The sequence below is a fragment of the Tyto alba genome, unplaced genomic scaffold, assembly GCF_018691265.1.
Source record: "Tyto alba isolate M040663 unplaced genomic scaffold, T.alba_DEE_v4.0 Super-Scaffold_20000042, whole genome shotgun sequence".
In the NCBI taxonomy this organism is placed as follows: Eukaryota; Metazoa; Chordata; class Aves; order Strigiformes; family Tytonidae; genus Tyto; species Tyto alba.
The window spans coordinates 2,104,377-2,131,257 of NW_024881293.1; the positions used below are offsets into that span (position 1 = coordinate 2,104,377).

At 45.9% G+C, this 26,881-nt stretch overlaps 1 protein-coding gene across 5 annotated transcripts in view; it reads right to left on the reverse strand.

Annotated features, from left to right (window-relative positions):
- Positions 1–6,216: 6,216 nt before the first annotated feature.
- Positions 6,217–26,881, reverse strand: part of UBR4 (ubiquitin protein ligase E3 component n-recognin 4) — a 78,588-nt gene continuing 57,923 nt past the window's right edge. For all 5 annotated transcript variants that reach the window (XM_042794879.1, XM_042794883.1, XM_042794882.1 and 2 more), the window contains 23 exons: positions 26,689–26,798; positions 26,014–26,155; positions 25,165–25,246; positions 23,991–24,164; positions 23,447–23,568; positions 22,831–23,028; positions 22,625–22,705; positions 20,202–20,289; positions 19,683–19,810; positions 19,131–19,238; positions 18,783–18,902; positions 17,862–18,052; positions 17,353–17,526; positions 16,710–16,809; positions 15,930–16,148; positions 15,545–15,658; positions 15,096–15,238; positions 14,665–14,790; positions 13,712–13,906; positions 11,642–11,866; positions 8,094–8,184; positions 7,363–7,525; positions 6,217–6,645 (listed from right to left, as the gene is read on the reverse strand). In XM_042794879.1, the coding sequence (XP_042650813.1) occupies positions 6,581–6,645; positions 7,363–7,525; positions 8,094–8,184; positions 11,642–11,866; positions 13,712–13,906; positions 14,665–14,790; positions 15,096–15,238; positions 15,545–15,658; positions 15,930–16,148; positions 16,710–16,809; positions 17,353–17,526; positions 17,862–18,052; positions 18,783–18,902; positions 19,131–19,238; positions 19,683–19,810; positions 20,202–20,289; positions 22,625–22,705; positions 22,831–23,028; positions 23,447–23,568; positions 23,991–24,164; positions 25,165–25,246; positions 26,014–26,155; positions 26,689–26,798 (3,159 nt within the window). In that variant the 3' untranslated portion in view covers positions 6,217–6,580. The remainder of the gene's footprint in view (positions 6,646–7,362; positions 7,526–8,093; positions 8,185–11,641; positions 11,867–13,711; positions 13,907–14,664; positions 14,791–15,095; positions 15,239–15,544; positions 15,659–15,929; positions 16,149–16,709; positions 16,810–17,352; positions 17,527–17,861; positions 18,053–18,782; positions 18,903–19,130; positions 19,239–19,682; positions 19,811–20,201; positions 20,290–22,624; positions 22,706–22,830; positions 23,029–23,446; positions 23,569–23,990; positions 24,165–25,164; positions 25,247–26,013; positions 26,156–26,688; positions 26,799–26,881) is intronic.

Here is a 26,881-nt window from a genome sequence, read left to right on the forward strand (position 1 = left end):
TGCAACACTTGGGAAAGAACAAGAGCGAAGTGGGATTATTGTTAATAACAGTAATTATTTGGGTTATCATCATTATGGTAAACATCTAAACGATTCGAGCCTGACAGCCCATTAATCAGTGGCTGTCCCTGGCTGCCCTGCCCTCCACCTCCTTCCTCAAATTACAGCATCTCCTTTATTCCTCTCCCACCTCCTCCAGCCCCTGCTGCTTCCCCACCACCAGGAAAGATGCAGAAGATGCCAGACCCAACACCCTTGGCAAGACCAGCCAAGACTAAACGTGATGTTCTTGATATTTATTTATTTTTTTAAAAGCGCCCAGTCTGTCTTCATATACCAAAGCTGAATTTAAACCACGAACAGCTTGTATTATTGCAACTTCTGCTTAATATATGCCCTTTTCTCTATCATGCACCTTCCCCAGTGGAGAAGGGCTGTAGGGAGGGTGTTATCCTGCTTCCCCCAGGGGCGTAAGACTAATGCAATAAATGTCAATATATTCCCAACTGCAGAGCAGGTCGGGGTTAATTGCAGCGGCCCCAGAAGCTGATGTGGGCTCTCTACATCAAAACCATTTCTCCTGTGGCTCCGGGGCCCCCCTGGACATTTGCAGGTAACTGAGGACTCGCTGGAGGGTTGCACCAGCTTTGGCTTCGCCAGCCAGGCTGAGTTATGATTCACCTGAAAGTGGTTTATATTTTACAAGGGAAGGGAGCAGGCTGAGTCAGGCAGAGGAGTGTCGGGGCGGTGGCAGGTTTCCAGAAGGAAGCCCCTGCTTTTTTGGAGTGGGAAATCCATCGCGAGGTGCCTGCTGCTCCCAGGGTGGCGTAGGAAGGGGCAGGAGAGCTCTGCGGCACCCGGCTGCGCAAAAGAGGCAACGGGGAAATGTCTGACCCCACCTGGGTCCCTGGCGACGGGGGGACAAAGGGAAAAATCACTGCGGGGCAGGAGAGGAGGTTTGGAGAGAGGTTGTAACTCCTGCTTCAAATCTGGGACCTGTAGCAACAGATCCTGGGCGCAGGGAACAGCACTGAGCACAGGATTATCCTGCGCTAATAAAAACTTAATAAGCGCTATGAAAATAAATAAAATCTTTCAAGAGGCAGCGGCCAGACCTCTTTATCAGAGGGCTGAAAGCAGCGTTCCCCATCCCGATCTCTGGGGATGCTGCCTTTTGGGGGGGGTGATGCCCGAGGGGCCCTTAACCTGCCTCGGGTCTCAGTGTTAAAAGGAAGCAAGCGCTTCCCCTTTACATGTAATTTGTATGGGTTTATTTTTAATTTTAACCAAAAAGCATCTCTTTCTACCAGCATGTTCCCCTTTGGGAGGGGGAGAAGGATCTCTGCTGATCTCCAAGGTTTTGATAAAAGGGACGGGGCTGGCCGAGCCGAGCAGTCGATGTGAATGACTGGGATCAATCCTGCCAAAAAAAAATCTGCAAACGGGGATTTAATCATTTCCCCCCACCTTGGAAACCAGGGAAGTTTCCAAGGGAAAGAAGTAGTTAGAAGGGAGTAACTATTCCCAGAGGTTCAGGCGGTTGCAGCTGGCTTCTCCCAGCAGCTTCGTGTACTGGGTGGGGGCACATCCCTGAAGTGATTTTATACTTAATTCGCCCAAGCATCTTTTCCAGCGGTCCTTGCAAGCTGCACGGCTTGTTTTTCCCCGTGCCCTCGATTCTGTACGCGTGAGTCGTGAATCATCAATGCTTGGGGTGATAACGTGGCCGGGCTGCGCCCCAGCCATGTGCAGCAAACAAGCTGAGGCCAATTTTGATTTTTTTTTTTATCTGGAGTCGGGCAGGGAGCAGAAACGAGCCCCACGGGGTGGCTTCTGGGGTGGCTTCTGCATAAGCTCGCACGGACCGTGGAAGGTCTCTGGAAATGTGCTGGGAAAGCTGCTCCTCGGGCTGGCAGGGCGGCCGCTCTCCAGAGCAGCTGAAAACTTCCCTGGTTCCACTTGTGAATTTAAAGGCAATTTGGGAGCCTGGACTCGGTGTTTTTGGTACTCATTTAGGTCACTTACCTGCTTGGAGGACACCCAGATCTAGTCCTTGAGCTCGATGGGGCATAAATTGGTAAGGATTAAGCCCCGAACCGAAAAGGCAAGGCTGAGGCAGGGAGGGAATTTTGCAGATTTGCTTTATTGTCACAGGCAGACGGCAAAGCAACGGGGCGCTGCCACGGCTGCGCTCACGGCGCGGCAGAAATGGTTATTCCTGCGACGGAGCCAGCAAGGGCCGGGCTGGCAGAGCCTGGCGTGATCTTCCTGGAGGAAAAGGTGCTCAGAGATCAAAATAATCACACGGGACTCGTTACAGGTTCGTGCAGGGGAGGGGCCGGGGCCGGTGCAGTGTCCCTGCGGCGGCTGGTGGTGCTGAGAGCAAGACGAGATCTGCGGAGCCAGGAGCTGATAATTCAGCTAATGATGCTGCAGCATCAGGGACAGTCCAGCCCCATGCTGTGCCCTTCAGATGAGCAAACTGGGGGGGGGTCTTTTCCTGGGACTTAGCTGCCCAGCACAGAGAAAAGCCTCTCTGCTTCGCAGAGCCAGCAATTCAGGCACCTCGGGAGGCATTTTAGTAAAATAAAAAACATCAAACCCCATTTCAGCAAACAGATGACACAAACTTTTCTGCCGGGTTTAGCACAAGCCCAGCCGTAGGAGCTGTTTTCATGTGGTTCGGCGGTCAGTGGGGCACGTCTGGTGTCTTGTTTCTTTGCTGTAGGCTCCTCGAGCAACGTCTCAGCATCGCCTTGGCAGAAACTGGTAATGGGTTTGTATGAAAGGCTTTTTTGCTCTGAAATACTGAGGTAGCCTTCGGTACCGTGTGCGCTTACACAGAATAAGGCTCTCCAAAAACTTTGGACAACGGGAAAAGAGCCTTCTTGTTCCAAATTTCTGCATGGGAAACTGCAAGCCCGAGGTGGGATTACCCACGTAATCGTCGAGGCTCCACCATGGTCTTGCTGAACGTGTGGGAGCCAAGTGTCCCTCCCCTGCCTGAAAAACCATCTGCAGACGTGTCCAGGGAGATAAATCACTTTTCCCGCAGCGGAAAAAGTCCAGGGAATCTTTTATGACATTGAAACGTAGCAGCTCACAGTATTTAGGCTCAGCGGCAGTAATCCCATCGCTTGTTTGAAAATACTTCCAGGCAATTGCAGCAAGAGATGAAACACAGGAGCGAAAGTTGGATGGAGAGCTAGTGGGAAGCGTGGGCAGCAGGGCAGAGGAGCGGGAGGAAGGCTCCTCGTCCGGCGGGACAGCGGTCGGGACGAGCACCCAGCCGTGGAAAGCTTCCAGAAGGGCATTTGCCTGGCTTGAAAAGGGGAATTAGGAAGGGAGGAGGCAGCAGGACAAAGGAAACCGTCGTGAAATGAATGAAGCAAGCGGGAAGGTCGAGGGGTTCCCACCTTTGCAGAGCAGGTTTGTTTGGGGGATCGCAGGAGGGAGACGTGGCAGCGGCGACGGCGGCTCACGGGGCCGACACCGGGGCTGGGCCGGGCCCTCTGCTCTCTCTGGGATTAATCCCAAGATTAATCAATGAACAATCCCGGATTTGACGCAGCCATCGTGTGGACACCGGATCATTTCAGGGAAGCCCTTGCCCCTGAAGTCAGGCTCAAAGCGATCACGGAAGCCACATTGGCTCTTGTGCATTGCCAAGGATTTTTTTTTCCTCAAAAACCATTTTTTGCAAATAAACTATTTTATTTGGAGAGGGGGTTGACTGACTATTGTTTAGGTGGTGGTTTGGTCCATCAATTTGAATTGGTTTACCTGTTTTGAGGCATTTTCCCCCCATCTTGCTCCTTTCTTACTTCTAATTTAAGTAACACACTTCCCCCAGGTGTCTTTGCCGACTTCCCCGGCCCCAGCCCGCAGAGGATCTTGCAGCCTGGAGCGTGTTGCCTTTGTGCAGTGCTGCGAATGTTTGGGCCTCTGTGTGTGGCCTGCGCCAGCTGAAACTTTCCAAAACACTTTTGTTCTTGTCCCTCTCTAGGTCTTCTGGGGTTGTTATTGTTAGTTTTCAGTCCCTCCCAAGCTATTCTGCTCCGCGGAAGCACTACCATGCGGTTTCCACCTTCTTTTCACATCTGGCTTCCCCGTAAATCACAGCCCTCCTGTGCTCTGGGCAGGGAGGCACTTGATATGCCGCTTTTATTTTCCAAAATACATCTCCAGGCCTTTACAAAACCCTCTAGAATAGCTCCGTTTATTGCAGCTGTGCTCATACTGGTAAGGACAGAGTTTATGACCTCCCTTGAAGATCCTACTTCCTTGCAGTTGAAGTTAACGTCGGTGAACAAACGGTGACCACATTCTGCTCCTGGTAAGCTTAAGGACCTGCTGATCCAACTGAACGGGTAGAAAAAGAATTATTTTGCTCTACCAGTTCCTGCAACAGCAGAGACTGTTTTCACAAAAGACCTGTGCCAGCATAAACAGAGCTATACCAGGATTTGCATCAGCAAAACCTGGAGCTACGCAGAAGTTACCTTGTTAGGTAAGGCGGAGAGAGGCACCGCGCAAGGTGTTTGTAACATCCTCCCTTGTGCCAGTGAGGCAACAGCTGTGAAGCAAAAGCTGTGGGACGCTGAGGCTGTGGGGGAGAAGATGTATTTTTCTGTGAAAAAGGCGATGAGGCAGCCTAGCATTCCTGCCCAGCTTTCCGAATCACACTAATAGTTCTTGTCCGGGGCTTAACCAGCCAATCGCACACAAATGACAGAAGTTGAAACGCGCTGGGGTTTCAGTCTTGCACCTGAACTCTCCGTGTTGTGAAAAGCTTTAGGACCACGGTCATAAAAACCTGGTTTCTTGTTACCTGTCCACAGCTGCTTTCAGGAATCACAATGATTCGCAAGGGCATTTACTCAAAAAGGGGTTTTAGCTTTGCCCAAGCTGCTGTACACCGGTACTGGTACGCAACGCTTGTGCATCCACCCAGAGGTATGTTAAGCTGCCTCTCTGGAGAGAAGACTGTTAGGTTTGACTTTACAGGGCTGCTAAAACAAGGTGTGTTTTTCTCTTTTCTGTGGTTAAAAGGCAGATGAAGTGCCGTATCACTGTACTAAAGAACAAACTCCGCACATAGCCTCCTCCTGTCCCTTCATAAACAAAGACAGATTTACCCAACCAAAGCAGCCCACTGACACGTCCTCGAGTCCCTTGCAAGACACAAGCCCAGACTTCTCGAGGTGGCTTGCTGCTCAGTACTCCTTCCCCAGAACCAAATCCGACTGCCAGGAGTGACAAGAGCACCCACGGAGGCGAGAAGAAAAACACGGCGCCTTCACCCGTCTGCTAATTGCCAAATGACAATGCGTGCTCAACACTAACAACAGGCAGTGAAGAGGTGGCCGAGTTATTCAGCCTCTAAAATAATTATTAGTTATGGGATGGGACTGTGTTAGGATTGTGGAAATTCAAGTTCAAACGGAGACGAGGAAGACAGGGAAAGCTTTATTAGATGCCAGCTTAACCACGTGTCAGCTGGGTTACAGGACAGCAGAACTGGTGGTAAAGGTAAGTTACCAGCATGCACAACTGGGTGGGAAAAGGCAAGGCTGTATTCAAAGCAGGTACTTGGCTTCAGGTCAGGGCATGCACACCAAAATGCAAGCTGTCGAAAGGACAAGTGGCCGGCTCAAGAAGTGTGCAGCGGCTATTTCCCATGCGTTTTGCTGAAGCTGAGCATTTTATCAGAGAGAGAAAAAAAAAAAAAAATTCGATGTGAGTAGCAATCCCTCTGAGAGGCACCGCGCCACCACCACGACCGGAGGCGACAACGTGCACGCTTGCTTTGAATACAGCCTTGGTGAGAGTGAAGTCAGGAAAGACACGGTGATATGCAACATGCCTTGGAGAGGGGTAACACGAAGCACCTCGGGGGGGGATGGCTGCGGCTGGGACAGCTGCCCTCACCCAGGTGAAGAAGGGGTGGAAGGAAATGCTGTCCTCGCAGTCCACGAGTCTCTAAGGCTCATGTCCCCCACGGGGAAACCTGCTCTGCGTGTACAATCAGTAAAGACAGTGTCAGTCTGCTTCCTCGCTCGCTACGAGCCTTTTGTTTCCTGTGTCTCCTTGTCCAGGCTACAGGCCGGAAAGAGCAGCAGCTCTGAGCCCTGAGAGAAGGAGCTCTGAAAGAAAAGATGAGAATGAACTTGGCATTTAGGCTACTGCATGGTTAAAGTACTAGTCAAACCCATCTTACCCATTTGTTCGATTTATTTAACTTGAAAGAGGTGCACACTAAAGCATTAAGTTTTACTGGTTTGGATTCCTCTCTGTACAAGTTCTTTCAACCAGTTTGAATACACAAGGCTTTACAGATAGAAGCACTGAAATACAAGTTAAAACAAATCTAAATTCCAAATCACTCCAAGAAAAAAAAAATGTAGAAAATAAAAAAAAAAAAAAAAGAAAAACAAAACCAAAACCAAACCAAACAAAAAAAACAAACAAAAAATTTGCAGCACTCCTCAGGGAAGGGACAGACTGCACAAGGAGGAACACAAAGGGATGGAAGGCAAGCTAGTGTAGTCTCTGCCCAACGCTTCTCTGTGCTGGTGGCTCAGGGGATGGAGTTCAAAAGATCCTTGAGGAAGCTGTCGGGATCATTGATTTCTGATAAAAGCCCTTTAAACAAAAGGAGACAACACAGAATAATTAGATCCACGAAGCGGTTTCTCCTGCCCACATCAGGGATTTGTGCTAGGGCATGTGCAAGTTAATAATGACAGCTGCAACGTTATTTTAAGTATGGACAAGACGAAGATAAACCCTCACTGGGTGCATGTGCAGAAGGGACTGGAGTGTGCACATTAAAGCCAGAGGACATTTGCTCTGGTGCAAGAGCTGCCACAGGGCTCCTGCCAGCTGGCTGCCCGGCAGCTCCATACGCTGGGCAGTGAGAGACTGGCCTGGGCACAGCTAACTCGTGACAGAATTAAGAGCGGCTCCTCCACAGGTGAATTTTCAGCACCTCCTGACACCTGGGGATACCAAAACCCCGATGGCAGGATCTGCTGCTGTTAGTATCCAGTCACATCTGTTCATCAGCCTTCAAACCACACATACCCCAAACCACCCTTAAGCTGGGATGGAAGGATGTTTAACAGAGCAGGACGAGGACCCGCAGGGCCAGGTGAGCGAAATTTTCCTGTCTGGGGATGCTCGAGCCTGTCTCCCAACTGTTTTTGAAAGAGCTTCGGCAATAGCTGGAGCTCCGAGGTCTCCTCCTCTCCCTGCCTCACACAAACAAGCTGCTGCAGCAGCCTCAGGAACGCTGCTGTCTCGAGCAAGCGGCAGTCACGGGTTGCGTAAGAGCCTATAAAAGGGAAAGCGCACACTCACCAGCCACATCCAAAAACTCAGAAAATGTTTCAACTGGCATGAACTCCTCCTGGAAGGTTTTCAGGGCCTTGTCTGCAGCTTCGTGTATTGGCATGTCATTGTGTCGTATGAATTCAGCAAGAGAGTAGGACCAGCCTCCCTCTGTGTTACTGGTAGGCACCTTCTACGAGAGGGGAAAATGGAACCAAATCAGTCCAAACCCCAACTATTTAGAAGAATAACTGCAAACTCTGATGCCTTCTCCCATTGTTCTTGGACTTGCATCCCCTGCCTCACAGGAAAAGTCGCCCCATGCGTAACTTTACAATCTTTTTGTACAGAACGCAAACAAGGTCGCAGGCATTTTCTCACCCTAATTGTTTAACCCTCTTTGGAAGCTGGAAGTTTCCTTCTGGTGGATGCCCCTACCTCCTTCCTCACCCAACTGCTTCTGTGGTGGCAGCTCTGAATATCCTTGCTTTTAGTGAGCCACAAACAGAAAAAATAAGCCAACACGCAATACAGGAGGAGTGCTGCAAACTGAGAAAGCCTCTCGATTCTTCGAATACCAAACTGCAAGGGGTACGATAACCACCGGCCGCCTCTTGGGGCCTCTCTGCTCACAGAAGGTGAAGTTTTATGTTTACAAGGATCTTGGGAAAAGGGGCTTGAAACTCTGCCTTCTATTTCAAATGCATCTAGTTGCTCAGGTTAGAAAGCTGCTATAGATGAACTTCAGTGTTTTTTCTTACCTTGAACATGTTGTAAATGAGATCTACTAGGGCCCAGAAGAGAAGGCCGGAGCGGTACGTTGCATATTCCTTCACTGTCTTATCTGCCAGTCTGGGAAGATAATGAAATCAATCTTTGAGTTAATCACTTTACTATGCTTTGGTAACCGATTTGATGAATAGCACGAAAGCTGAAACGGCTAAAAAGCCTGTCAATAATACGCCTGGGGAGCAGCTCCAGTAAGCTTTGCTGCGTGCTCTTGGAATCGAAACAAACACCGGGCACCCGCGATTTCTGTGCAAGGGCTCCTATGGTGGGGAATTCACCCTGCCAGCTGTGCCCAGTGCAACCAAAGCAGGTTAGCCAAGAAAACCTCATTTCACAGGAAGAAAACAAGCACAGAGGGAAGTGCACTGCTAAGACTACGTAGGAAGTCAACTGCAAAGTTGGAAAAAACAACGCACAGCCCCCCATTTGCACGCTCACTGCTTGGAGTACAGCAGATTCCTGAAGAAATAACTAAATCTAGGTTGCAGCCACAGTCTGTATTAATGACAGAGAACACATTTTTGCTTCTAACTCACAAAAGTGTTTCTGGAAGATGCTGAGGGAAACATCTTTGAGGAAACAGAAGAATTTCTTGGTTATTCTATCGCCATGAAAGGACTTCTTTGGGGAAATCAGCATGTAGCTGAAGAAATGCTATAAAAGGTGCAGAGCTGTCCTGGGATAACAGCTCCCAAACTTTACAGGATTAATCACAAACAGGTTCTGGCAAGGCGGAACCTCCTGCCAGCAACTCTAATGGGTTTGGAATTTTCTTGCATGTGTTCCTCAGGTACATCTGCCTCCATCACATGCTGCTTCCTGCTCACCGCTTAAAAGCTTTGGAAAAAAAATAAAGCCCTTTTTTATGCATCTAGGACTAGCTCAGCTGCCACGGACACAAGTCAGCAAGACAAAAGGGTATCGTCTGACCATGGGCCCAACTGTAAACTGACACAAGTTGGGGTTTTCTTAGGAAAATGAACGTTTTGCTGCTCTTATTTGAAAAGGCTACATTTGTACGTCTGCCCTTACAACAGACAGCTTGGTAGGTGGCAGCCTGCTTGGGCAGCTAAGCTTAATTATTTAAAGGAAAACCAATTAGTAAAGGTGACTAAATTTCCACGGGAAGAACAGCAACTTAGAGCGAGGCTAATTCTAGACTCCCAAATACTGCAAGACAGAGTTTCTTTTTATGTGAATGGTTTTGATCTAATTGGAGTCTGCTCCTTTAATTGAAAACTAAAAGGCCCTTGTGGGTTAAGTCTGGTAGGTACCTTCTGGAACAGCTACTTCACATAATAGCTGCTGCGTTTTCATTAATGTAAGCCGGTTCAGGCTCATCATCTATACATGGATTGCCAGCAGAAAGTTAGACTTTAACACTTCAGGAGCCTTGCTTCTCTCATGAATATTTTAGAAAGATCACAGTCAGGAGCAAAGGGAAAACAATTAAAAGGGTATTTCCCTCCCAAACTCCAGAAGAAAGCTAAAGTGAAAAGTGTCTATGGGGTTTTTCTAGCCAGAATTCTTGGTTTGGTAATCATGAGCAGGTAACCGGTCACTTGATTCAGTTCTTTGGAATTTGTAAATTATAGTTACAAAAGACCAGAACAAACCCAGAACTCCCATCCGTTCTAGTAATTTCATCTTTGGGTTTAAACGCAAAGTGTTTCTGAAGCACAGAAGGTGCTGAGCACCTCTCACTTCGACCTCACAGACACTGCGACAGCTGGAGCTCCTGGCAGAGAGGAGACCTCTGCGGCTGGATTCTCCTCAAATCTGTCTTTCACTGACTAATCCAGCTGAGCAGCTGGATAAAACACCTAACCACCGGACAGGGCACAGGCAGTATTTGTTGCCTTCATTTAAGTACAAGGGAATGTAGAATATTGCCTGCATCTTCATTAATAAGATTTACAGGCCTTTTTTTAGGATCACGAGTTGATCCTCAGCTGCTTTTAGATGCACTGTTGGTTCCTACAGCGACTTCCCTCCATCTCCCCCACTAAAGGCAGCACTGAGCCCTCTCTAACCTTCAGCCCACACCACCCCGATGTACTCTGAGGGGTGGTGCTCCAGAGAACATCCTCATACTGCATCTAATGTGGAATGCTGCTTTTAATCTTTTGTATGCAGACATATTACTCTGATGTTACAGAAGCTGGCTTCCTCTTTGCCTTAGCCTACGACTTCAAGGTATTGGCACTTATCTGCAGAGCATTTCACCATCCATCGCCCTCTTCCTGATTTTCCACAAGAATAAATAAGCACAGACCTTGGAAATAAGAACTGCCATATTTCTATTACTGAGAGGTATTATCAGTGGAAGGCTTTGTGCTCTCTTAGTCTGCAGGGATTAAAGAAAGCCCTTGAATAAACCTTGACATAATTCCTGAGAACTATTTCTGAGTGTTTTCCCCCTGAAATTCCAGAGATTGGATGGTTTAGCTGGAAGTTTTTTGCTATGTCCGTTTCAATATGCTTTCATTACATACACACTTAAAGATAAGTTTTAGTAAATTTACTGAGGGCTTTTAAAAACACCAAACATCCACAGCAAACCCACACAGAGGCTTTGCTATACCAGTCTCTTTCACAGGCCACATGAAAAGCTGCACGCCCTTGTGTCTGAGAAAACAGACCTCCACGATAACATCTCCTGTAACTGTTAAACCCCCTTCCCAGAACTCAGGCGGGGTGGTGGAAATAGGAGACACAAACGCAGAGCAGGCAGAGCTTGAAAAGCAGAAACTGGCACAGAAATCAATACAGGAGCCCCTTTAAGGGCTCCTTCCCTTTTGATGCCTCTAATAGCATTGATGCATGCTGTGTTGTGTGTTACTACAATGTAATGACTTTATCAAACACATAATTAATGTCATCAGAATAAGAATGCCTTTTAAGGCGACTTAGAATAATAATGAATTTATTCCTAATTATGACAGCTATTTTAAATCATCTTTTCAGAAACTGGAACTCCCCTTCCTTCTCTGGAAATATGTGCTTTTGTCAGGCAGGCACAGCCACTTATTCTTGTACTTCAAGTGCTTGACAGCTGCTATTGATTTTTTTCTTTTTTAAAAGCAATGGCATTTGATTTCTATTTCTATTTTTCTATTTAAGTAAGCTGGTGCACTGATCAAAAGAGCATGGAAACAGCTTCTTTGGTGAGGCAAGCAGAGCGCATGCTAGCAGCTCTGAAACAGCACACAGGAAAAGTTACTACAGTGTTTCTCTTGAGGTGGGGAGGAAGCAGCATCTTATCGTTTACCTACTTTTAGCTAGACTCCTAAGAAAAGCATCGTTTCCACTGATCAAGTGATTGACCCTCTCCAAAAACCATCCAGACTTGAATGCTCCTGCTCATCCCTCTGCAACGCTGAGTACAAAGCTACTCAGAAGGGCTATTATCTGCTCTTCTAAAACAGGCACGCTCCTCTCCTCAGCTCCCCACAAGCTGCCGAGCGGCTCTGACCAGTAAAGCCGGCGGCCGAGCGAGCGGCCGTGGGTGGTGGCTGACCTGCTGGCTCCCCCTGGTGACACCACTCGCGCGTGGGAGGTGACCAGGAGTCTCTTGAGGATCTCTACTCGCATGGCTTTCCACTTCTCGGGGGGCGAGATGTGCAGCGCCAGCACGGTGTAATAATGGGGCCCGTCCACCTCGTAGGCACTCTCCACCCACTTCTCCTTGGGGTGCTCCAAGAAGCTCTGGAGGTTCTTCTCCTCCCTCGAAGTTGCTCGAGTTCTGAAACAGAAGAAAAGTGTCAGCAGCTGCTCTGGCTCTTACACGTTAATTTGCTGTATCTCGGGAGCTTTGAGGTACTGCATACATGCAGTCCCCATGAAGAAAAAAAAAGTGCTGGCTGGGCACTATCAGTTTTTTTCCAAATTCATCCACTGGCTGCGTATTTGCTTCCAGTGAAGTCAAGCAAACTCAGTTTTCCTTGGAGCTGTGTGTGGTAGTAGGGAGGTTTGCAAGGCAGTTGGCATTGCCTCAGTAGAGGACAATACTCCCGTAGAGGTAGTCTTCCTTTTTTTCAGAGAAAAAAAATAGTCAGGCCAGCCAGTCCATGTGTTCAGGTTGTACCATCTCCCATCCAACATCAAGTGTGTGACTGCAGCTCCTACAGCCAGACCTTAGAATCAATTTATGTTATTCATCTACCTCAAAAGCAATCACAGAGAAGATACAGGCCAGTTTCAAAAGCAAAAGTGTATTTACTGTAAGCTTACATATATATATATATACACATATATATATATAATTTTTTTCCTCTCCCCTAGCTCCAGTCTCTTCAGGAGTCCGGACACCCCAGAGCTGACTGTTCGAAGCTGTACCACACCTTACCTCAGTCTATTGCTCTATTTCACCAGGGAGAGGCTGCCAGCCAGGTAGGTCCCTTGATTTTTAAGTTAGATACACTCTCCCTATCAAGAAGGTATAAAGCAGTATCCTAGAAGATAAAGCTGTGTCTGGTGTCAGTGTTGTGTGACCTTTTCATTTGCTACACGATGCAGCTGGTAGCCAACTAGTGGCTCTTCATTTTCTCCATTTAATGTCAACGTGGCTTCAGAAAAAAATGATGTCTAGAAACTACATAATGCATTTTCATACAAGAGCCGCACAGCGGGATCTGGGCTCTCTGGTGCCAGTAAGCAGACTAACGAGATGAAAAAAATAGTTTCATTTATTTGTCTCCCAAGGGACTCAGAAAACAATAGCACAGGGATCTGGAGATAGATATTAAAAACAACAGAGAAATTGTATTAGAGTCAAAACGTTGATTAGTTCCAGGCGGGCAAGTGAAAGAGATTTCACTGCACTCCATTTGGAGTGACCTTGGTTGAAGAGGCGTATATTTTAACATCTATATCCTCACCTAATTAGTATTACTTTCTAGTATCTAGCTATACAAATAAAAGGCACATGGGCATTACATTTGCGTGTGGGGTACCGTAGTACCAGAACCAGCTCATCCATTCCAAAGCATTTAGGTGCCTATAGATCTGTATACTTAGACATAGTGTTAAGCCAAAGCAAGCCTTTATCTTGTTGTGCTTTGTATAAATATCTTACTGAAACACTTCAACAGAAGTGTTCCTATGCTGTTGTTTATTGGTAAAAAAAAAAATAAATAAAAATATTCAAAACTGATTGTGTTATTTTAATATCGGATCAAATGTTACCAGGGTTAAGTTTTCAGCTAGCCAGAATTACTTCATCACAGTGTCTCTCTTCTGTGTGCTCCAGAGAAAATTAAGTTGGCAGTGTTTCTTGAATCTAATAACCCTGTTGCTCACCCCAGAGGTAATAATTACATCTAGAATGGAAAGAGAAGCTAATTCCCAATTGCTTTTACTCAATAGGTTCCCTGTTATCCTGCATGTTCAGGCAGCAACGCTTTACCCCAAATGATGTAAACCTGTAACAGGCTGCTTAAAATGTGCAATTTAGTTCCTCCTAAAACTCATGTGTGACTTTCCAGCATTCTTGCCACACAGGTGTACGAAGCCCAGAGCACAGCCCTTAGAGACCTTTCTGAGACTAAGAGTGGAAGGCAGACATTGCTGCTAAGAGAAAGGTACTGACGTGTTGAGGACGTAGAGCACCGTGTGGATTATGTATGGAATGAGGTGTATGTTGCTCTCCCTTCCTCCTCCTCCAGTATCTACGCTGAATGATTGCTCCATCGCAAAACGGAGAAATAGCAGTTTAATGTCATGGACATTGAGCTGGTAGGTGGGTTCCCGCTGCCCTGTGCATTCCTGGAGGTACGTGTTGTGTCTGAAAAACAACAGGAAGTATTACTTTATTAAAAACCCTTTCAAAACTTTAATATACTTTCTTCTTCCACACCATTGCTCAGAATCTGAGCAAGTGTCTCATAGGAAAGCTTTAAAGAATGAACAGGATACAAAAATGCAAGCACTGCCACCTTCAAGTAACCTCCCCAAAGGGAGGCTCTCAGCTTACTCTGGCAAATCCATTTCCATCTGCGTGCATATATACTCATCAATACTATTTTCCCACGTCCCAGGGCTTGGGATATAGCTCCCTGGCTGAGATGCATTAAAGATGTTACCACCCCTGATTTCTGATGTGACTCTACGAAGCCAGCACAACGTGGACCAGAATATTGACAACAGGATGAACCACCTCCATCTGCTCTAGGTGAGTGGTCAGGCCACTGTAACTCACTACCACCCAACAGAGGTTTGGAAACCTACACAAGGGAATCCACTGGGGTCAGACAGGTTTGTTTTGTAAAGCAGGCCACAAATTAACCCACAGTTACTGCACACTGCATCCTAAGGAGTGGCTGGGTGCTAAGGAGGTAATGAATCTGTCTGTTTATATGAGGCCAAGAAGCAGACACCTGCACTTTTTTAGGAGATGCACTCTTGATGGTAGAATCTGAAATGGCTCAGGTTTACTAAGATTTAGCTGCCATCGTCTTTGATTCCATGGTTTGAAACCGTGGTAACAAATTGACTCACCTACCCAAATGCAAAACAGCTTGAGAGGGAATTTTTTCTACTCACCGTGCTAAGCAGGTAGCAAAAGCAGACTCTGGCACATGGGGTCCCCAGACTGGCAGGAGCCCATTACATTTGGTGTTGGCATTTTGTAGGGCTGCACTCTCCCATTCCTCACGGCCACGAGCAAGTCTGCATCGAGAAAGCAAGCCACATCCAGGCAAGTTAGACATATGCAAGATTTTGTCTAAGAAACCATCAAAAAATTGACAACTCCACAATTTATTTAAACTATGGAGTTCACTTTTCAGTGTCCGGGCCTGACCTCTGTTTGCCACAGTAAAGCAGACCACAACAGCCCATGACTTTCTCCAGGTTGCAAAGTGGTGACCAACTGAAGCAAACCCACCCTCAGTTACGTGGTCAAGTGCCATGCTCACGAACCACCTTGGAAAATAACATCAGCCACCACTACCCAGCTTGTGACCAGAACATACCTTACAGCTGCAAGGTGACAGTCGTAGTGGACAATGTTGAAGTGAGAGACTGTGCTGTACCCCTGTTGTTTTCGGGGCTTGTTCTCAAACTCCTCTAGTGCAACGCGTTTGGTGAAAGTATAAATACCTAGGACTTTTGTAGGCTGCAATAACACAACAGTTGTGTTAGAGACCGTTCGCGCCTGTAACAGTTCACACTTTGTTTCAACGCTGCACTGAACTTCATCTCTCCCGGTCCCTATCTCAAACTGACGTTGAGCAAATCTTTATTCCAGCTTTAACTGGATACACACTTCCACTTCCCAACCACCTCTGGAATTACTGGTCCTGAGAACCAAACCTGAGATTTCCTGATCTCCCAGAGCCAACGCGCCAACCCTTGTGCAGCCGGATCCTGGCAAGTGTCCCCTCAGCTGATGAGAGGGCTTTGCAGATGTAGTTCACTTTACCTGAAACTTGTATCCTTCCCGGCAGATGCAGCAAGTCAGACCTGGTTCTTCTATAAGCTCCTCCATCTGTTTAAGCAGCGCTGTCTTGGTCACTACCTGACCCTTCTCATTCGTCTGAAAGAGAGAACAGCACAAGCAGGTTAAAAAGACAATGATGAACACCACCACCATCCCCACCACTCTGACAGGAATGCCCACCCCATTTCCCAGCCTGCTACTAGCAACCATATTTACTCTCCCAGCAGCACCAGGCAAACCACAGGCTTGAGCTCTGCGATATTTGTCAATAAATCATTTTACACAATTCCTTGTGTGGTGGTTTCAGCAAGACAGAAATGAAAGATCACTAGATCACTAGTCTGCTGTCAGTGCAAACAGACATTACCGTCATCCCCAGGGTGCCCAAGGCCTTCTGTCTCATTGCCATGGCCATACGTTTCTTCTCTGCACGTGTCTCCTTCCGGGCAGCATCAATCTTCTTATTCACCTCTGGATGTTCCCTTAGTGCCTCCAGAAGATTTTCCGCTAATGTCCCGATCCCTTCATCACTAGACACCTGCTCGAGTTTGTGCAGGTTGGTAATTGAGTCTGTACCTATTAGCATCTAAGAGGGATTGAAACACAGCACTTTCTTCAGTAAAAGGGTGCACGTGACAGTAACTGTTCCCTCTAATCCCACCCATGACAGCTGAGCAGAAGTACTGATTTGCAACAATTTTTGCCACGTGTTTTACTTTCTTCTTTGATGCTCCTACGTTATGGGCCCTGGACCCTAAAACTGCATAGGAGACTGGGGCGATTTGCCTTTACACTGGCCATTACTAAGAGGTCAGATGTAGATGTTGGATAAAGAATATTCTTAAATCAACAATCAGGCCCTGAGAACACTATCAATACTAGGTAGTTCACAGTCCTAAATTACCTTCTCTTCACATTGGTGTGTAAATCTCACACCACACAGAATGAGAGGATTTTAAAGTCAAAATCTCTGCCCTCCTGACTTTTCCAGACTAGCAGATGATACCTGAAGCTGGTGTGTCTCCCCAAGCCCAACAAAAAACAGCGTAGAATCAACCACTGTAGAAATAATTGCTTAGCTGCAGTCACAAAAAGCAGTGTAACAAGCCAGCCATGTCCTGTTTGGCTTTCAGGACAGTCTCCTCACCTGTGTAGCAGGGTGCTGCGTAGCAAGTCCACGGAGCAGGCGCAGGATAAAAGGAAGTGCAGGTCGTGACAAGAATTTCTTCCATATGTCTGCATCCAAACTGCACAGAAAACAAGAGGCAGCAGCTGAAGGGCAGTCACCCGTTCTGAAAAGGCACTTGGCGGTCAGCCAGCAGCACAGCTTGCAGAGCACAGGCTGCAGGGTAAGACAAGCACCCTTCCCCCCATGTCCCTCCTCCATTAATTAATGAAGTGACATTCACACTCCCACTTCCATGTTGTGCACGCTAATAGCCATAGTGTCAACTCTTAGCCTTGGGATTTGTTGTATGTTCACGAGCTGGCCATATATATTCCAATAGGAAAAGCTCCGTTACAGTGCAATAGGTAAGGAACAGGCAGGAAACACACGCATCGTGATATCTAAGAAATCAGCTCGCATGGGTAACAAATGGGAAGATTACAGGCTCTTTATCCCAGCCCTATAGAAGCACTGCCTCACCAGACCCTCTCTGCATCACAGCTGCATCAAGTCCAAATGATTCTGAATGTGGACTTGTTAACAGCTTTCCTGGAAGATTGTCGTGGTGATGAAATGAGAGAAGGATGCTCAGGATTATCACATACATTAAGTAGTCTCTTACTTCTTTGCACTGGGAATGTGCTTTTTCATGTAGTCAAGGGCATTCTGTGTAATTCCCTTCTGAAGGATAAGATCTTTCAGCTGATGGCCGTTGCTGTTGTTCTTTATTCCTGCTGCTATTTTACAGAAGCAGTCTAAGAAAACTTTATCATCTCCACTGTGCTCCTCATCATACCTGAATGAAGAGAAGAAATGGTAACTTGGAGGCTCTCCAAAAATTTCTGCATGTAATTCTCACTACATTATCACTGAGCACACATACCTACTCCAGCTCAGAGACTCGAAAAAGCTACTCAGGCCTTTGTCATCTCAGAATATACTCTAAAACCCTATTTCACTCAAATATTTCTTTTAAAAACGGTTTAGAAGTGAAATAGGAAGTTAAGCTTATGCACCAGGAATCTCTGAAGCTTGGCATTACACTGAGGTAAGCATGAATAAGGAAAAAAAGATATAGACTTGCCAGTACAACTGATTTCATGTGCTTTTAGTTGAAATATGACAACATACTTATCAAAGTTACAGTAGGGCTTGAATCGATCAACCAGAATCTGCATTTTCTCCATTTCCCCGAAGGACAGGTAAGGGATGATGCGTAATAAGCCTTGCAAGACGCTGAGATTGGAACGGACAAAAGTGCTGTTAATCTGATCGAGCAACATTACCAGCTGATCCTTGTCACCGGTTAGGAGGAGGTTACCCTGCAAAAGAAGATGATGATGACTTATGTTCAGGAATAAATCTACAACGTTCAAGAAAACACTCACTCTAGTAGCTGGTAGACTACTCTAGTTTTGAAGGATTAGAGCTCTAGACCCTGATAAAATAGCCCGATGAAGAACAACACCCTGCCTCAGTCCCAAATGTCCTGTGGAATGGATGTAACAACAACTCTAGCCGACAACTGACTTCTTCCAATTACTCTTAAAGAATTTCCTAGTCAAGAAGGTCTAGTAATTCTAGCCCAAACAACATTAGATTCCCATACACCAACAGTTTCAAAAGATGACCAAGAAACTTTTCTCAGTGTAGTTGAGATACTGTTTTTATCCTCAATTAGCTGGAAAATCAATTATGTTTTCAACATGTACAAAAACACTCAAAAAAACAAGGCAGAGCTGTGCCTTTTCTTGTGTCTCACTGGCCTGTGGCCCAAAGCAGCGAGGAAGAGATCCAAGCTGTGCCTAACAACCCCCACCCCGACTGTGCAAGAATCATCCAAAAGCAGCCTCACAGTGCTTTTGGTTCAGGGCACTCCTCCTGCCCTACCTCCAAGGCCTGCTAAGACATGCCAGCAAGTGGAACAAGGGTTAGACTCCCATTTAGCACTCCTCTACAGCTCCTGAAGCTCAGCATCACTGTAACAAGACACTTGGAAGCCTTGAATCCCAGTCAACATTTCCATTCGTGCACCAAGCCCCAGGCACGCACCTTGTCCTCGCTCAGAGGTTCTGCGTTGGATTCATCCAGTATGATCTCCATTATACTAAGCACTTGTTCTGCTACAGCTGCTCCTCCGCTGTCTTTACTTTCCTGCTCAGCCACCAGAGCCTGGAGAAGATGGCAGCAGTTATTGTAACACCAGCAGCAACTGGTTTAACTGACCCACACACTTCCACTGCCTAACACATAAGGAACAGCTAACGAATAATTTGCAGTGCCAGTCCAGCAGTACTTCAGATCTCTCGTAGTTGTCATAAGGCAGCATGACAGTCAGAAGTAGTTTAAATTCATTGGAGTCCATCAAAAACACTTTATGGAAGTCCAAGTTATCCTTACCAAGTTAAGAGTTCCCAGCATGACATTCAAAGTGTTCATCTCCGGCTTAACCAGCTGCTGACGATTTATCTTCACCTTCACACAGTAACTAAACAGTTTTAACAGCACCTACAAAATACAGAGAATGGATTCTCTATGGTGCCTTCAAAGTGAGCAGGAGAATTTTGCTGAAACTAGAAGCACCCAATAATATAGCTAGTTTCCAGATTTCTGGGGTAAAGTACAAGCCAGATTTTTACACCAATATTAACCTAAGGACAGATTTCGTTTTCAAGTAAGGCCAAGGCAGAAAACAACCACTCTAGCAAGACAGGATTTAGTCTTAGCAACTTCTCAGCTTCTACACACTTCAAAGTCTTTGTACAGAATTGTTCACCAAGAGGAACAGGAGAGGGAAAGGAGGAATTTTTCAGGTTTCCATGAATTAGTGAATTGAAGCCTCTGCTCCAGCGCTTGAGCTGCTACACAAGGCAGACAACTAAACTTCACTAACATTTGTGGCGTTTTCCAGCACATAACTCCTGACCCCAAAGAACAGAAGTAGAGACTCACAGTTAAGAGGTGACGGCCTTGTTTGAAGTCCTTGATTCCAGTCAGTCTGTTGAGCATGCACTCCAAGCCTCCACACTGGGCCATGACACCTGCCATCTTGTAAACTTCTTCCTCATCCTCCTCTTCATCTACAGGACAGACAAAGATTGTGAAGAGAGGAAGCAGCTACAAAATGGCAAGCTTGGGCAGCCCACAGGGGACAACACAGTGAAGCAAAAATGGACAGTACAGTAGGACACATTTACCAGCAGTTCAAGTCACTTCAGCTGTATCAAATTCAAAAAGATTTATGAGCAAGGGTCAGGCAGAATAGTTCCATGCCATGCACGTGTTTGCTTTCCAAGTGTAGACTTAAAGTGTTCTTAAAATGCTCCTCTACTCTAGGTGAAGCAGGTAAATGTAGCAAAAGCAATGTCAATCAACTTCAAGCTCACGGATGTAAGGATAATAGTGTCACTGCTCTGCAGTGAACCTCAGATTTCAAATCTAATCCCAGCTTTCAGGAGACAAGTGCATTACCAGTAGTAGAGTCGAGAGACTCAATGAATTCCTCAGTTGCATCTCCTAGTAACCCTCGCATGCGGTAAATGATCCTCATCGGCTCCCCCTGCAAGAGAGGATTATATTAACTATACCTCTGTGGACACTCATATACAAATCTGGTTCTTGTTAGTGTGTAACAGACACTCTGGTCTCATTTCTCCTTTGCGTTGTTTTGACTGTGAATGGCAACACAGAGAAATCTTTCGCTCCCTCATCCTCCCCTTACTGAGATGAATTAAAAACAACAGTAAAGCCATCACCTGCAAAAACATCAGTAACTCATCTATTGGTCTGACCAGCTTTTCCTGGCATTGTCAATCATCAACAGACTGGTAATAAACAGTCTCTTCCTCCTTATGTCTCCTCCAACAGTTTCCTTTAGCACCAGTGAAAGATCTAGCCGAGCAAAACGTGTTCATCTACAGAGAAACACCTGCTTTCCGTGGCAACCTTTCCTTCCAAGGGTACTGCACTGCATACCTGGGAAATACAGCAATCAGGCACAGCCCAGTAAAAGAAGCAGGAGAGGCTAATTGGATGAGTGCTTTCAATTAGATAAGATCTGCAGTGATGGAAAATGGAAGAGGAGGAGTAAAAGGCAATTTAATGAGCTTTCAGTAAGACAGTATATTACTAAAATGATACAGCCAAACCCACCGAAGCACAAGCTGTGCTTTTACCCTGGGAAAGGGCTAGTTTCCCAAATGCATTTCCAGCTGGAAATACTGACAGCATATCACTAAACTTTCCATTTTAATCCATAGGTCTGAATAAAAATCAGAAAAGCAAAATCCCAGATTTGGGAGCAGGAGACCTTGTGAGAGAAAACCTGTCAGAGAGCACACTAAGCCTAATGTGGAATAAGCAGTGCTTAATGTCACAGCAAATACACAAGCACAGGGAAAGCCCCAGGGGGAAGATCTGCTCAAAGGCCATGCTAGAGACCAGCAATTAACACCACAGGGGCCCTGGTAAAATGGCAGATGAACAAAAAAAGCCAGTGAGAGACGAGGGAAACAAAAAGGGGCCTGAGGTTGCGTTCTTGTGCGCCTGTCTATTTCCTAGGGAACGTGAGCCACAGCTCCAGAAGCGCTTTGCGGAGGGGCACACAAAGGAAGACAGATGAAAGCCGTTCGTGGAGAGCAACGCTGAGCAAACTCTGCCTTCCACCACCAGCACGGCACCCCGGGAGAGCCGCACACCGGCTCCAGCCCAGCACCTCACGGGAACGGCACCTCGCCGCTGCGAGCAGGCAGGTGGGCTGCGGCAGCACGTGCCGTGGCTTCCCTCAGTAACTTGATGAGAGTTCAAATTAGAGTTCAGATTAAAACCAGCACCTCGCTTCCCTACCCAAGTTGGTACCTTCCGAAAAAATTACCAGTGTCACCTAGCTTTGGGCTTGATTTTGTAGCACAGAAGGCTTTTTTCCTTAAATAAAGCTTGATGAGAACCATTCCCCATATCATAATTCACTGAAAACAGGCATTTTGTTTGAATTCTTCCCCACAAGCATAGCAAACAAATGGTTTCAGGAAACCGAGGCTTCAGTTAAAGGTGACTGCAACCCAAGAGTAAATGAGGAACGAACAAGAAATGTTGGGCAAATCAGTGTTGCTTTCTGATCTCAAGTGCTACTAGCAGCACCTCTAAAGAACATATTCATAATGGGCAAGATTTAATCTGATGGATTCCTCCTCAGTGGGAGTTTATTTCAGCAGCTAGAGGAAAAGGAAAGGAAGAGCTTGTTCTGGACCACATCCACCTCTGGAACAAGCTTACTGTAACATGGTGGACTAGTCCCTTAAGACTACTGGGCCATTTCTTCATCTGAAAAACAGGCAATACACACTACTAAGAGCAAACTGGGAGAAGGAAATCCGTCAAGTTCTTGAGATCCCTACATGAAAAGCACAAGAGCAAAGTAATATGAAGAAATGTTGGATGCTCTGTGCATAAATAACTTGGGTTCATCTCTGAAGCGCAGATGGATGGAGCAATCTGGTGTCCCTGTCTGTACACACACATTAAACCATCACGTGCAGATGGAGTGTGAAACGTGCTCTGAAAGGCAGTGGCACAAAGTTCAGCTATTCGCTCAAAGGAATGTAAGGAAGTTTGTTACTCAAGAAGATAGTTGACATATTTGATATGCTACACGTGTAAGTTCAATACACTCACCTGGATCAGCACTATGTGCTTTTAAATCACTTATGTTGCAGAACTGAGTAATGGTCTATCCTAAGAGAGCATAAAAAGGTGCTGAGCAATTATACCCAGGAAATTAAATGTCAGAAAATAAATCCTGACCTGTGTGATTTTTTTTTTTTTCCTTTTAATTTTTTTGTTAATGTCAGGGACACGTGCTTTGTGCTTTTAACATGTATGAAGATAACACATACCTCATTCGTGGGACACCACACCTTCTTGTAGACCTCAGCCACTGGCAGATCCAAACTGATGATCTTATTGTTCACCAAAAGCTGAAAGGGAGAAAATAAAAAGTCAAGACAAGCTCACGTTGCATCACCATTCCAGCACTTATCAGCTGCCCAGAAACGGTGTCCCCACGCATCTGTGCAAGAAATTCACACTCGTGCGCTCTCACCTCCATTCCACTGTCATCCTCCAGCAGCGCTACCAGGTCGCAATCCTGACAGATTTTGTTCTTGATGTCCCTCATGAGTGGCCCAATGCCAGGCTCATTACTGCTGTAGGGATTTCCTGGCATTCTGCCTTGTAAGAAGTCTTCCTGCTGGGGATCTTTCTCCAAAGTTACAAAGAACTCAGTCACTTCATTCTCTTCCTAAAGAACAGCAGCACAGACAGAATGAGTAAGTTTTCCCCTAACCACATGCCCGTTCCTGCATTTTTATGGTAGCAAGTGACAGGACATCCCTAAACCTTCAGTCCTTTTGTCACTGGTGCATCCTGCAGTACACGTGGCATTTAAAGGATGCCTAGTATATGTCTAGTATCATTTAATAAGTAAATTCCTCAGCATGAAACAATACTACTGGTTCTGCTTTTCTGCACAGAGCAGTCCGCAGCAGGGAACTTGAATACTAAAACCCCAAAATGGGATATCATATTACTACAGTTCTACACTGGCTAATATTAAATCATCATTGTAGACACTACTGGGTTTTTTTCCAAAATGCAAGCAAATATACCTATTTAAGAAGTCGAACTATAAGCGACGCTACAGCCACCTCTATACTTACAGGATAGATAATACTGCATAGTCTCTCAAAGATGAAGACTGGAGTCCTGTAGTCATCAAGGCTGTAACGTTTTGCAGTCTCTATACACACCGCCATAAATGCTTTGGTTTCAGATTCTGTGCCTGCCAAGGAATGGAAGCATTGAAAAAGACACAGGAGTCATTTTTCCAGGTTCCATTTTAACTCAGCATACACAATAAATCCATCTGCAATAAGCACCATACTTTGGTGCCTTCTTTTGTGTACCCACTACTTAAAAGACAAGAGGCTATTTATTGGCATGTTTACTCGGAAAACCCTCTGCATGCTTGGGCTGTAGTAAAGCAATCCCATAAAAAAGAGGAGGTTTAAATTCCTGGAAAGTAACAGATGACTCCAGGAATGTTATTTACCTTTTCTGTGCCTAAAGGAAATATTGAAAGGTCCAAGCCATAAAAAAAATGAATACAATAATCTTAGAAAGAAGTTCTTTGTGTGGCTCTAACTCTGCTTTTTCATCTTGGTTGACCCAAACTCTGGATTTATGGAACCAAGGCAGTGTTACCTGTTGTCATATCCTCCAGCATCTCCAGCAGCATGTCCTGGGTTTCATCAATCAGCTTTGTTCTCTGTACCACTAGCTTCCTCAAACACAGGTAACCATTCAGGACCGTACCCACCAGGCGGCTTTTGAAGTGCCGTTTGATGGACTCCACCTCCACGAAGGAAGAGAGAAGACCTAGAAAGCAATGAGATATTCAGGAAGTGGGAGAGGGAGTTGGATTTGCTAGCTCTAAATTTCATGTGGCCAGCAAACAGGGCACAGTACCATAAAAGCAACACAGTTAAATGGCTTGTTACAACTCCCATTGTCAGTCTGTGGTTTAAAGCTCATTTCTATGAACCGAATGGTTGGAGGCAAAAGCCCTGGCCTGTGAGAGCTGACTTGTAAATGATACCACACATGGGACCTCGGCGAGGGAATGAGGAAAGGGTATAAGGAGCTTTCTAAGCACTTGATAAAAAATTCTGCACATTTCAACATTTTTCTGTGGCAAGGTATTTCAAAAGCAGATGACTGCTTCCATTCTAAGATTTAAGCTAGGTCTGATGATGTGACAGCAAGTGTGGTACAGGACTTAGCAGTGACATCACCAAACTGGTCACTCCTATAATAACATCAAGAATTAGCAAACACTTGGATTCTTTCTCATGACATATTTATCAACATGCTTTTTCTTGCAAGAAGCCAGACTTTATGAATGAGTCCATTAATTTTTGAAGAACATGGAAGAGGATACAAAAAAGAATGACCTAGTTAATGATGTATTTCCATTTTCAATGAGTTTTTGAAAAAATTGTATTTCAGATGATTCAAAAAAGCAAGGCTACCACAGAATACGGTAGGAAACAACAGGAAGGAATAAGCCATCAGTGTTTATGGTGGCCCCAGGAATTATACGGTACAATAAACGTAATTACAACATGGAGAAGAAAAGTGATGTGACAAAGTTCATGACATGTTACCACAGTTCAAGTAACTAAAAACTCAAACTGGTCAAAAAAAGAGGGAAAAATACATTTAGGGGTTAGGTGCTACACTGGTGGCACAAACCCAACACTGATGATTGCAAAACACTGAATCACATCTTTTTGAAATTCTGCTACGTGCTGTTACAGAACAACGGTCACCCCACCTCTAATCCTACTACAGGACTTGTGTCGATGCCACCAAATACCTGTGAGGCTCTTCAAGGCATATCCCTGCTGCAAATCAGTGCTGAGTGTTGCTTCCTCCAAGGCAAGTAAACGAGCTATTTCCTGAAAATAATTAACAAGCCTATTAGAACAAGAAACTACAATGTTAATAAGGACTAGCTGGTGACTGTGTAACACAGGGTGCAAAGGAACACAGCAAAGAAACAGAGCCAGCTGAAAAATGAGAACTGCAACACAGCAGTGGGGAGGGAATGGGGAGAAGAGAGGAAAAACTACCCCAAGCATCCTCCTCATTTTCTCCCTATAGCCACCTATTACCAGTGTCCTGCTCCAGTGTCCCTCCATGATGGACTGAAGGCCACCATTAACACAGAGGGAGTCATCTGCCTCTGTGGATTGCACCAGGGATCAGCACAGAAAACCCCCAACACCTAACACTCTGAAGACTGCAATTTAATCGTGGTGCTTCTGCAACAGGCTGTAATTCACACTCAGGGAATGGCAGCACACCTAATCCTCCCTTGTCACTACGGGCTTTCGGAGTCCAGGCTGGCAGCTAGGACAGCTTCCAGCTTGGCCCCAGTGCCAAGTCAGTGTAGCAATATTTATACCCCTTAGCACAGCTGCCCCCAGAGCAGTTAATTAACATGTACCAGCCAGTTTGCACTGAGGAATACTACAGCTGGGGCTAAAACCACTGTAGCGCTCTCTGTGCTACAGCACAGAAGTGTGAACTTCATAAACCTGGCAAGAGTCAGCAACAGAGCGCCGAACGAAGAAGAGATGAAGATTTCAAAGCAAAAAAGCCCAACTGACAGGTCAGGGACAAGCTTTCTGTTGCTACCTAGTTCCTCCACACCAGTCCATACCTTAGTGATGAGGCTGCCAACATAGGGCAGAACGCCCCTGGCTGCCAGGTAGACCTTCCAGTGGGCTGGTTTGATGAGTTTCTGATACAGTGCCAGGTACTCAGCAGCACACTCGCCAGCAATGCTCAGCTCATCCAGGTAGCTAGTGAAGAGAAACACAAGCTGACAATCACTTCACAGAAGTATTCACAGCTTGAGGACACCATAGAAAAAAAGAAAAAGCCTCCAGATGTCTATCCTCCCTGTTGTCATCCTAGCTAACAGCATAACCATTATTCATTACTCAATGGCTAAAGTGGTATTTTGTCCCAAAAAAAAGTTCTCCAAATGTGCTACCAGCATCAATTGGCGTAAGTTATACCAGAGGAGTTGGAAGAGAGTTCACCTGATTATTCTGCTGTTTAAGAGGCAGGGAAAATGTCCACGCAGCTGAATACCATTTGCTTACCTCTGGAAAAAGTACAGAACTGCAACAGCTTATTGCCAGGCAGCAAAAAAGTCTCCCTAAATCTACACCATCCCAGCTAATTATGTTTTAGAATCCAGCCCAAAAAGACTTGCGAACCAGAGGTATACAAGGGAGAGGTGTGAGAAAAGTGGGAAGAAGGAAGAGATTCTCATGGGAATTAAAGAAAAACAATCCTGGAGCTGCCAAGTGTGGAAACACGGAAATACCTTGTTAGGAGATCAAGGACCTGCTGTTTGCGGCTGGGGATGGTAGCCAGAGCTTCCACAATAGTACACGCAGCCTGCCTTGCAGCTTGAGTGGCTGGAGTAAACAGCACCTAAGGCATGAGCGTTGAAAGGTGGCATCAACTGATGTGTAGATAAACTAGTGATATTTTACAAAAAGGCACAGGATACACTA